This window comes from Sylvia atricapilla, chromosome 8 (assembly GCF_009819655.1).
Source record: "Sylvia atricapilla isolate bSylAtr1 chromosome 8, bSylAtr1.pri, whole genome shotgun sequence".
Classification (NCBI taxonomy): domain Eukaryota; kingdom Metazoa; phylum Chordata; class Aves; order Passeriformes; family Sylviidae; genus Sylvia; species Sylvia atricapilla.
In genome coordinates this window covers 10,306,374-10,318,826 of record NC_089147.1, presented here as the reverse complement: position 1 = coordinate 10,318,826, position 12,453 = coordinate 10,306,374, and the positions used below count along the sequence as shown (strand labels likewise).

General features: G+C 43.7%; 1 protein-coding gene across 2 annotated transcripts in view; it reads left to right on the top strand.

Annotated features, from left to right (window-relative positions):
• Positions 1–6,793, top strand: part of MXI1 (MAX interactor 1, dimerization protein) — a 56,016-nt gene extending 49,223 nt beyond the window's left edge. For both annotated transcript variants that reach the window (XM_066323603.1, XM_066323604.1), the window contains exons 4-6: positions 2,258–2,372; positions 3,568–3,739; positions 4,899–6,793. In XM_066323603.1, coding sequence (XP_066179700.1) covers positions 2,258–2,372; positions 3,568–3,739; positions 4,899–5,062 — 451 coding nt within the window. In that variant the 3' untranslated portion in view covers positions 5,063–6,793. The remainder of the gene's footprint in view (positions 1–2,257; positions 2,373–3,567; positions 3,740–4,898) is intronic.
• Positions 6,794–12,453: the final 5,660 nt, after the last annotated feature.

Genomic DNA, 12,453 nt, shown 5'->3' with positions numbered 1-12,453 from the left:
GCAGCACCTTCCCAGTTCCTGGTAAAACACAATGCTAAGAATCAGCCCAAAGCTCAGACTATAGATGAGTTGTGCAGTTCTCTCTGCATTCAGGAGCGGACTGTGATACTTTGCCGCTGGTTAGATGTTGATTCCTCAAACTTTTTTTCTCTGTTACACAAATAATTCAATTTTCACCATTGGCTGGGGGCTGCCTCCAGGTCTGTGGTACCTGCCTTTAGCAGATGCTATGTTAGGTGGAGCCCCCAGATCTGAGCTCTGCCCGAGCTATGTTTTTAACTTGGGCTGATCCATGGGTGAAGTGTGTGGCTGGAGCTGGTACTTGTGCTCTGAGGGGCCACATGCTGCTCTGTGCTGCAGCTTAATGGCTGTATTCTGACAGCTCTGACTCAGTGACTTGCCTGTGTGTCCATTCAGGAAGTTTGTGGCATCTCCAAAAATAGGTTTCAAACCCAGAATGTTTTTGACCACAAGATCCTGCTCCTCTTCATTTCTGGGCAAGAAGTCAGTGTCCAATCTCCTGAGGGATGACACAAACTGTAGTGCCAGTGTGAGCCAGTAATACTTTTTCATTGTTTACCCTTTTGGTCATCTTGGGACACAGGGGAAACACCTGTAGTGCGTGCGCACTCCTGACCAAGCTCTGTGTTGAAAACAGACTTCAGGTAGAAAAAAAATCCCCCATGTCCACCATATGGGTTTAATGACAGTGGAGTTTGCCCTAGAGCAAGCTGAGAAGTAAGAGATGAGATTGATGTGATAACTGTTCTTTCAGTTTGATTTTTGGATTATGATTTCCCTCTCCCCACCCCTGTATTTGTTAATGTTTAATGGAAAACACGTTTTCTTCAAGGCTCTTGCTGGTCATATGCAGCCCTGTGACTGTTATTGAGACAGAATGATGAACCCTTCGTAAAGAGATTTATGGTAGAAACTGTGAGGAGCTCACAGCTACAGCACAGCCAGTGAACACTCCCCTGCGCTGACAGTTCATCAGCAAAACCCCTGACCCTTCCACCTTTAATCATCCTTGCTTGTCACTGACATAATTGCCTGATTACAGACTCCTCTCCCCCACCCCTTTCAAACTGGGTGCAATAGTGCATTTGAAAAACAAATGGAAATGAACTGTCCATGCTCTTTTTTTCTTTCTTTTTTTTTTTCTGCCCCTGCATTGAGATGGATCAGGCTAAGATTCAGTTTCTTTGTGCATGAACAGGGGCTGGGATAGGCTTTCAAGAGTCTTTTGCACTGGTGTTTCTTGCATGTGAATGGTAAAGCTGATGTCATTGTGTTATTGATTGGGATGACAACTTTGGACATAAATCATTAATGTCTGGGAAAGAGAGAGGGAGGGGAAAAAGGCAACCCACACTCGATAGTTTTCGATAAATCTGCTGTTCATCCCTGCCTATGTGATCCAGAGGAGGAGACAGTGGGAACAGTTTTCCCCTGCAGCCTGGGGACAATGTGTATTGCCACTGCTGCCTAAACCATTTACTCCAGAACAGGTTGCCATATTCTGCAGAAAATGGATCATATCAGCAGCACAGCTGTTACGCTGGAGCCTGTCTTTGTAGATGTGAGCCAAGGTCAGAAGTCTGCCTTGGGGAAGTTCTTGGGGTCTCTCATTCCCACAGACCTTGCACCCCTACCAGCATTTCAGACCTGGGCCCAGGAAGGAGTAAGAGTGCAGTTCCTGGGAACTGCTATCCCTCTTGCTCCTTTTATTGTCACCAGGGATTGTTTCAGGGTTTTGATTGACTTTTTTTTCATTGATGATCTTAATTTCATGCAAAAAGAAGGTGTTCAGGTCAGCTCATAGCAAATGTCCCTGAGCTAGCAATGAACAAGCATGCAGGGGGGGAAGCAGTCATACAAAACTGCTTTCATAAAAGTTCTCAGCAAAACAGACAGCAAATATCTCAGAGAGAGTGGAAATCCATGAGATACTTGTACCATTTTCCTGTGTGCCTTTGCCCCTGCACAGCGTTCATCCGGTGAGTCAGATTATCAGTTCAGACAGCAAGAAAATAAACAGTGTCTGTCAGAGGTTAGCAGTAATGCAGGTATTGGTGAGCAGCTGATGTTTGAAGTGTAAATAGTTCAGTGGCAGTCTGTGCTGGTACCTGAGGGGAATCTTGTCATGCGTGGAAACAGGGAAACTTGAAAACTGCCTCGTAGGGAGGCAGGAGTGAAAGAAATGCCATTCCCTTGCAGAAAGCATGGCTCTGACCCTCCTGTTCTCCCCTTGCAGCCGAGCTCACCTCCGCCTGTGTCTAGAACGCTTAAAAGTTCTGATACCGCTCGGACCAGACTGCACCCGGCACACCACGCTTGGGCTGCTCAACAAAGCCAAAGCACATATCAAGGTAAGAGCTGCCTTTCCCTGCTGCTCTCAGCACGGGCTGTTGGGAAGTGCAGTGCAATTGCTCATCCTTGCTGCCTAGAGCTAACTCTGTTGAAGGAAATGTGATGCTGTTTTAAAATAAATAAATAAATGAAAAAGAGCAAGCAAGCCTTGCCCCCTTGGTTAGCCATTTATCATAGCCACAAGCCACATTGTTGGCAGAGTCCGTAATGAACTCCTTAACTACAAAAATGATGGATTTGAAGAGCAAGGATCTTGTTCTGTGTTGTGATTGTTTGTTGACAGCTGCATGTCTTTAAAGAAAAACATACCTACTGTTTAATGACTGCATTTTGATGGGAAATGCAGCTTTTTTTCTGGTGTGCTAGTAAGTTTCCACTGCTGAAGCATTAGCACAAACTTCAACAGTGTGAGACAGGTTTGGCTTGCTGGAGTTCCATATGTGAACCTTCCAGCTAGCCCAGTGCTCTTCTAGCTCCACTTTTGGCAAAGTGAGATGTGAAAAGAAAATGCAGCATTGTCAGTATCTGGGAGAGGCTGAAATACTTCGTTGCAGGTCAGGATATAGAGAGGGGAGATGGGTGATGAGGGAGGAAAAGTGCTGCCAAAGGGGCAGAGTTAGCCTGAAATGACTCCTCCTTATGCAATGTGCTTGTTGTAGAAAACAAAGAACAGTGCCCTGGTAGATTTCCCAGCTGTGATCAAAGAAATCTGTAGTAGGTTATGTAAATCACTCACTGAATAGAAAACTCTTTCTGAGAAATCCTTCTACACCATACAGTAAGGAACACAGAACTCCCAGGGCACGTTTTTATGTTGGAGCAGCTCTTAACAAACCCTGGAGTGGATTGGTTCGAGGGTTTGAGGCCCCTGCGTGGGCAGAGGCGGTAATGCAGGTGTCGGATCCCGGGTGGGATGACCCACAAACTGCTGCAATTCGCAGCGTTTCCCCTGGAGAGGCTCAGTCCTCAGAGACTCTTTGTACTAATGGGTATGATTTATCAGGGCCTGAGAGGCGGAATGATGTGGGGAGAAGGCATTGTGCTTGATTGTGAGGCAGCTTGGTTCAAGGCACTTGCAGCTTGAATCCTTCTGAGACTGGGAAGGTCTAAGCAAAGCAGGTGGCAGGGCAGTGAAGGTGGGAGGGAAGGAGAAAAGGATAAAACTAATTATTGAGTTATATTTGATCACATCAGAAACTTGAAGAGGTTGAGAGGAGAAGCCAACACCAGCTTGAGAACCTGGAACGAGAACAAAGATTCCTAAAGAGAAGACTGGAACAACTACAGGGTCCTCAGGAGATAGAGCGAATACGAATGGACAGCATTGGATCTACCATTTCCTCGGATCACTCAGACTCGGAGCGAGGTGGGTGTTGTTGAACCAGCATGGAATTGCCTGGACTCTGAAGTGAGAGAATAACATTCATCCATTTCTTATCTTTTAACTTCGCCCCTCATGGCCTTGGATGTTTAGGTTGCTGATTCTGCTCACATGCAGGCATGTAAACACACATGCATATGGAGAGTTTAGTATTTTGCGTCAGTTCTAAGCCTGAAAGAATTGTTGTTGCTGTCAACTTGATCTGATTTCTGTGGCATTGAAAGAGATGGTAAAGTTGAGATGCTCTTTGTGATTTTTGGCTCGCTGAATCTCTTGGCAATGCAAAGAGGAGAATGTAAAAAGATATTAATAAGACTGCAACTGATGTTTCACAAAGTTACCCCCCTGTCCACCCCTGTGAAACTTCCCACAGTTCATCCCTTCAGTCAAAACTGGCTAGAGGCATCTGAATGGCTAACTGAATTAAGATAATTTCCTTTTTAAAAATATCCCTGCAGTGGAAAGAACATTAGGCACAATAGATGGTTTGATATTTACTGACAGACCAAAAGATGCTGCATAGTTTGGGTGTGATTCTGTAGTTTAAAACAAAAATCCTTTGGAAATTTCCTGAACAATAGGGGAACCAAGATACCTGGTTAATTAGATGTTTGCTTTGTAAGTCTTTCTTGAAAACAAGATGTCTGTTCCAGAATCCACTGAGCATGTGTGAGAGCAACCCAGATTCCCATGGTAATGCATTGTAATTTTGTGTGGTCCTGGCTTGGCAACACAATGTCAAGCAACTAGCATGTTTAGCTTTAACTTCATGCTCATTTTCTCTCTTGCACTCAGTTTTATCTGTTTCTTCTTTTTGTCTAACACTGGGGTATTAGACATCCAAAGAAAGAGGTAGTGGGACAAGCTCAGTGTGTGGGATGGCTCAGCTATGCTGATGGTGTGGCTGGCATGTGGAGGAGTGAAACCCCTTTGCCAAATCCCTGCAAAAACTCCAAGCTGCTATTGATCTTTTTATAAATCATGACTACAGCCCATCCCATTCCAGGGGGAACACTGAAAGTCTTCCTGCCAGATGACTGCCTCATTCCCTGTGTTGGGGGAGTCCTAGGAGCTGGCTGGCATGAAGGGGGCAGTTGGGTGTGTGGTGCTAACCTGTGTGCATTTCTCTCATTTCCCGTTCTAGAAGAGATTGAAGTGGACGTTGAAAGCACAGAGTTCTCCCATGGAGAAGTGGACAATATCAGCACAACCAGCATCAGTGACATTGATGATCACAGCAGCTTGCAGAGTATTGGGAGTGATGAGGGTTACTCCAGCGCCAGTGTCAAGCTCTCGTTTGCTTCCTAGAACCAAGTGAGACAACAGTGCAGGGTGAATGATTTCACTGGGGTGATCAAACTGGGTCCTAGATGCCAGTATCCTCTTTCAGAATTAACATATTGACAGCTAGACCTGGAGAGACCTGTATATAAAGCTTTTTGGGTAAAGGAAGCCTCCCCAGAAACCTATATTTGTTCATTTGGTCATGTTACCAATCCCAGTTTCTGCTGGCCAAAAGTTAGGCCAAACACTAGTCCCTTTGCAGTCAATGAAATCCATTTGTTTCTGTGGGACCTGGATCTAGACCTTAGCAACGAAACACTTTGTTTTGAATTTATTTGAAATTGTTTGAAAGAGGATACTAGAGATTCATCTCTCTCTTTCTGTCATGAGATCTGAGAAATGTCAAAATTTCTTACGCTGCATTCAGGTTGAACAACCTAATTTAGGCCCTTCTGAAGAGCTTTCATGGTCCTAAAAGGACTGTATCCTACAGTTTATCACAATCTAATGCTGTCATAATGTACTAGGAGATCCAAGAAGGCTTACGTAGCCTAGGAATAACAGTGACGATAATGATTAAGGTCTCATTCTGTGCCCAGAGGGGAGAGGGGCAGCGATGTTCAGGGGAGAACACCATTCAACTCAGCTTTCTGTTGGACATCATTTAAACAGTGAGTACCTCTGAAGCGTGGCTGAAGCGAGAGGTACACAGCTGTAATCTACCAGCACAGGGTGGGCTGTCGTGCCTGGGGCTGTGCCAGCGCCAGCAGGTCCCCGGTAGATGTGTGCCCCTCGTGGGCACACGGCCAGCTGAGGGCAGAACGAAACCAGCACTCGAGAGGTGACACACCAGACAGTCATGCCCAGATACTGAGCCACTATGACCTTTTTATTTGAAGCGATTTTTTGATAAACATTTGTAAATGTGTTGGGAGGGAAAACACCCCAAGTCTGATGCATCTTTTTAGAGCTTGTCCATATGAAACCTTAGATGTCTTTTATATGAATTTATGCCATGAAAAGATCTCTGTTTTGATGAAGCACTTGACCCAATGAAATGCAAAGATCCTATTTTTTGCCATGCACACAATGGATGAAGGCTGTGCTAAGCTGGAAGAGGCCAGGTTTGGTGGGGGTTTCTTCAGTTTTCTTTTTAGAATCATTCCCTTTGCTGACTTTTGAAGTTCCAGTCCGGTAGTTAAGCTAGTTAAGCTGAGCACGTCTCTCATGTTAATGTAACGTTTTGACTGCACGTCCTGTTCCCAAGGGCCTTGCCATCTTATCTGTGCAGGTGCTGTTAAGAGCTGTTATATAGTGAATGTTTTCTAATTTTCTCCAAGACAAGCATTCTAACCTGCACTTTGAGGGCTTTGCTTTTTTATTTTTGTCTTTTTAATGGCCAGAATTATTTTGTTTTCCAAGTTTTAAAAACCTTAATAGAGTCTTCACCTATGGCATTGTTTGAAACTTTGTATATCCTTAAGTAATTTAATTACCCCTCATTACTAAGGAAAAAAAGAGGAAAAAAATGCTTTATAAAATCCATAACTTATTGCTGATTTGAATGGGTTGTTAATTTCAGTCCTTTAGATTTTATTTTATTGTTTTAGATAGGGTTGGGTAAAAAGAGGTAAAATAAAGTAAAAAAATAAAGACAACCATATTTAGCAGTGCAGTGGAATTGTGTTTAAATGTTAGCATATGGTCCCCATTAAAGTAGCACTTTAACGCCATTAAACATTTCTGTATCTGAAATGAGTTGTGTTCTTCCATCTTGGTCATTCCTGTCACTTCAGCCGACTGGTGTTCCTCTTGTGCCCTTCGGTCCCGCGGTGACATCCTGAGCCAGTCTCCTGTAGACTCCTGCACTGTGACAAGTTGCCTGTGTTTAAATACTCTGATGTTTCCCCCACTCTCCAAAATGTGTCATTCCCTGTAAGAGGCACAACACACGTGCTTGAGTAGAGAAATTTTTTTTTCCATGGCTGTAATGAATGCTTTCTCTTCAGTCTGGGTTTTTTTAAAATTAATTTGCTTACAAAGTTTGCATCTGGTTGCAGTTGTTAAACGTGTTTTCACTTGTGTGCATGTAATCCAGTGTCTCAGTCCATCTGTTCTTCTTTCTGGGAGGTTACCTGGCAGGTCTGCCACAGAGTGAATTAAGCTCTAGATTACAAATGGAGCCCAAGGGCTTTGAAAGAAGAAATCCTGCTTGGATTTATGTTTGGGGTCCATATGATCTCTGGATGACACAAGGTTTGGAACAGTCTGTAGAGTGGTGAAAAGTAGGAAACTTCAGCTCTAGCAAGACCTTATTTATTTATTCATTATTATTCTCCTTGGAAGTGTTGACCACTGGCAGTGCAGGTGCTGAGCAGTTGGATACCAGTGGGATTTATTTATTTATGAGCCCTTTTCTGTAGCTGTCCCAGCACTGCCTCTTTCCTGTTATTCCTGTTTGTGTTAAATGCCCACTTGGGAAAGCAATACCACAGCTGAGAAGCATTGAAGTTCAAGAGATGGAGAATGGCCATGTTCTCCTAGTTGGTATAAAGCAGTGACATGTCTATGGTTGGAATAAATGCATTTGAAATGTTTGTTTGTAATGCTCTGGGACAGTTTGGTGTCTCCTACCTTTTCTAGTGTTGTGGTCTCAAAGGGGTCCTGATCTCAAGTGCAAGTAAATGGGGAAAATGTCACAGGAGATAAACTTCCATCACCAGCCACCTGCCTGACCGCTCAGCCAGCAGCAGGGTCCAGCCAGGGGGAGGTCCAGGAAGAAAACAAAACTAAGAGCCTTTCTAATAACTCCAAAGACCTGGGGTTGGTTGCTCTGGTGCGGGTGGGTTTTTTCTAGCAGATCCTAGCAGATTTCAGCTGGAGTTTTAATAATTTCTTATGTGATGGAAGCATTTCTCTGGCCTTTCAAAGTTGTCCTGCCCTGCTTTATTTCTGCTTTGTGGACTCTGCTTTTTCTCAGCTCACACAGCTGCCATCCTCCTGAAATCTCCCTTTGCTGGTCTGGTCTCTCACGTTACAGTGTTCAAGATGACAAATTTTTAGAGAAGTTGCTATAATTTTACGAGAATATGTTGACTTTTCCTGTAAAAGCTGAATTGGATGCACTTTCCTGAGGCAGCCTTCCCATGCAGTAGGCACACACACACAGCTGCCTCATAAGCTCATTCTGTCAAGTCCTCCCTCTGTAAATTAGATCCCCAGTGGGTCTCTTTGGTACAGACAAACCCATTAAAAGGACTATCCAGCATTTTCCTTCTTTTGACACAAGTGTATTATGGAATGTCATCTCGTGTCTGCAGACAAGGTGGAGATGACTATCTGGCTGCATTTGTCACCGTTATCCTGTGGCGAGTTGTCACTTGAAGGTCATTTTAATGTCCGTTCCATTAGCAGCGTGTTAGTGACGAAGGTGGTCTCGCATCTGTCTGTCTCAAGAAATCTGTAGGTCAATAGAAAGGGGGTTAACTAGACAGACTTATCATTTTCTGGGGTTTGTGATTGTGTTTTCCTTTTGTCTGTTTGTTTGCTTGTTTGCTACCATCTGTTTGTGAGCCCCAGCCTCCTGCTTTTCTGCTTTGTTCTCTTGTACTCGTCATTCCCTGTTTGTTGTGTTGCCCTGTTGGAGTGGATGAAACATTCAGTGGAAGTTGGATCCATTGGGTGCTCTAACTGGAGACAGTCATTCTCTTTCCTCCCCACCCAGGATGATAAGCTTTCTTTGTGGCATTTTTTCTGACACCAAATGTGCATCATTGGAGAGAGAAATCAGGGTCACTTCGTGGACGATAATGGTAAAAAACAGGACTTTTTTCGGGATTAGGGAGGTGATAGTAATGAAAAACTATATAGAAGCAGAATAAAGTCCTATTTTTTTTTCTTGGAGCTTTCTTCCGTGAACAGATTGTCCAAGTGAATCAGAAATTCCGTGACTTGATAGTGACTGAAACTCCTCTGCCTCAGCAGTGCAATCTCTGAATTATCCTGTGGGACCCTCGGGGAAGAGGAGTATGTCCTTCTGCCCCTCTGTTCCCCAGTCTCCACAAAATACCTTGAAAACAGTGATGTGCTGTCACATTTTCTCGAAATACGCTGACAGATCTGAGTGACATTTGGGAGGATGAATACAGGACAGTGGTGTCTGCACAGGTAAGGTTTTTTTTACTGAAAGGCAGGTTGTTTAACTGGGAATAATACACCAGCACTGGTCTCTGCTTCTCTGCTCATTTCCTCCTCAAAGAGGACTGATCTGTTGAGCTGTGAGGCCAGGAGCAGGACATCAGTGGGTATTGGTGATGTGGCTGTGGTACTCAATACCTTTCATGGAGGGATTCTTTTCGGGAGGCTGCTAAAACTAAAGAAGTCTCACAACATGTGTTGAGATCCCTTCAAAAATATCAAGGATCAGGGATCACTGAGCAGCCTCTGAGAAGGGTGGATGTGTTTGAGGTGTGGGCTCGTATGGAACTAAACAGTTGAGTCACACGGTGCTGCTGGCCTGGCTGATGCAGGTCAAAGGTGAGAAAGATCTTCAACAGTAACCATGCTGTAAAAGCTGGGGGTAGCAATTTATTTTTATCACACTAGAAGAAGTCAGCCCCTTGGTTTGTAGTACCCCAGTGAGGCCCAGAGCAAGTGGTGGGGTGAGCTGGGTAGTTGGCCTTTACCAAGGCATCCAGCATCTTGGCTGGCAGGCTGCTGTGCTGCGGACATATGATGGAGCTTTATTTAAATACAGCAAGGATACAGCTTCAGCAAGGATTAATGTGGATCTTGAGGGATGTTGCAGCAAAGGAGAATAAGCCATGAAGGAATTTAAAGCATTTTATGGTGGTTTTAATATTGTGGTTGCTAGTTAAAATGTACACAGGCCTAGGCCATGACTTAGGCTACCAGTGCTCTTACTAATGTTCTATTCAGTTAAGGTTAGGAAATTCTTTCCATTTAATCCCCTTTCAAAAATAAGTCTCAATTAATTGTTTTGGGTCTCCTCCTGGCAGGCTTGATGGGGAAATACACTTTCCTATCCCAGAGTGGTAGATAACTACAAAATAGTATCCATCACCTCAGGAAATACCAGTTTCAGCAGGTCAGTCAGACAGGTCAGGTATAAAGTGCAGCATCACTCATATTCCTCATGGATAATGTCTCATTGGGAAATAGTAGCACCTTTCAGTCTAGGTGAGAGCAGACTTTTTCAGTCAGCACCCACTGTGGGCAGGCTTTGCACTTCTGTACAGACCAAGGAGTCATTGCAGGTGAGTTCACTGTAGAAAGGGAATTGCTTTACAGAACGAAACAATGCTAGTGCTTTTGTGTAGCAGAGCCTTCAGCTCAAGACCAGAGGTAGCTTGGTTAGGTTGGCACCATCATCCCAATGCAAATGTCCCTCATTATTTTACCATCTAAATGAAGGTTTTTAGAGCTCAGATAAAGAGCAGCACCAGATGCCAGGCAGATGTCTTTTTTCTAGGGCCTGGCCCAGGAATGTTTTCCTGTTGCAAGAGCATAGTTGTGTCCCAGGACCCTGCTACAGCTGCTGCAGGTGAGCAGAGCCTCAAGGGGAAGCACAGAATTTTGCTCTGGATTTTGCCTTCTAAACATCTCCATTATTGAATTGCAGTCCTCTCAGGTAAAGTCCTTTTTTTGTATTTACAAACCTGTGAGACCAAGCAGCTACATAAATGACACAGCATTCACTGGTTTTAGGGAAGGCAAAAGAGAAATGGATTGCCATAGCCATGAGAATTTCAATTTGCCACTGTTGAGACTTCTAAATACTTAAACTGACGGGGGCGATCATAGATCTGAGTCAGGTTTATACTGGTTTAATTTCCACGATGGGTTTCAATTTGCACAGGACTGAGGCTGTATTAGATAAAAACAAGGCCCTGTAGGAAATAGTTGAAGAGGAAACATGCAGCCCACATTGGTCATTTTGCACAGTACCCTTCTCTGATAGGCACGAATCTCTGCTCTCTGACAATTGTCTCATCCATGTCTGTAGCTTCACTTTTACAGTAACTTTCCCTGTCATTTCAGTGTTTTTAAGTACTCTCTGCCCATAGCAGGATTTGCTGGCACTGGGGTAGGTAATTGCATGCAAAGGTCCAATGCAGAGCATGAATTCTCAGGCTACTTGCTGTGTAGACCAATTAATAAAACTAGAAAATAAATTGTAAAAAAACCCCCAACCAACTAAAACACCATCAGCCACATTTTGGGTCGACTCAGAATTTGTACTATAAGGAACTCTCATGTTTTGGCAATTACCAGCATTGCTTCACTCAAGATTTATTTTCATTACATGAAATTCTCAAGCCACTTTACTAAGGCTATGTTCCAAAGGCACATTACAATGAACAGGCCCATCCTGCAGACGAGGCAAGAGCATAATAAACCCTGATGCGCTATAAGGCATGGCTGTGCAGCCAACACAGCAACACAGTGGCTTTTTTGTTCATGTAAGTTATTCTCAGATGTTTTCTCTTCATAGATCAGACCTCCCCACAGTGGTCTCATTGTTTCACTTATTCCAGGTAAGGTGTTTTAGGAAAAAGCCAGTCAAAACTTTATTCCAGCACTACTTTGCAGTGCCTAACAGAACAGTTACTGCAGAGTTAATGAGGCAACCCCCATTAAAAGGGGTGACAGTAAATTGCTCAATGGAAACATACAAGTTTTACTAAATTTTTTGAAAGGTTCAGCTGTAACAACTTGGGCTGGACTAGCCCTTGCAGGGGAGGCTCACACACCCATTGTGTTCTCATGACTCACTTTATTGTTCTCCAGGGCTGCTGAACAAATAAATAGCCCTAGGATGGTATATTGATTGTATTTATTACATTAAAGATAAGCAGCTGTAGTGCATGTCAGGTATGGATTGAGCCTTCTTTTCCAAAGACTATTTTCTGTTAAAAGAACAGGTGGAGTTCAAAATAGGCTTCCTGAAAATGCCAGGTTTGCCTGTTTTAGCATGTGTCAGTTCTGACTTCAAGATGCTCTTTTTAGGTAAGTGAAAGGGACACTGTATCACAGCCACCAGTGAAAGACGACAGGTGACCTTCCTCAGCACTGAGCTGTCAGTGTGGCACAACTGTCACCTAGTTAATGTCACTGCTGGGGCATGTCTTTGTAGCTGCAGGACAAGCTCTCTTTCTAAAACAAAGATTTTATTCTTCAGATGTTTTCTGTGCAAAACAAAATTTAATCCCCCTGCTACCAGTGAAGATGAGGAATTAAGCAACATCTACTTCATCTTGCATTGAGCATGTTGTTACTTCAGAGCCACTTCAGAGTATGACATTTTGTCCACAGCAGATTCTGATGTACTCACCCCTGTCCTGATGATTTACCATTATCCTCCCCCAATGAATAATTCCACTTCACCAAATATA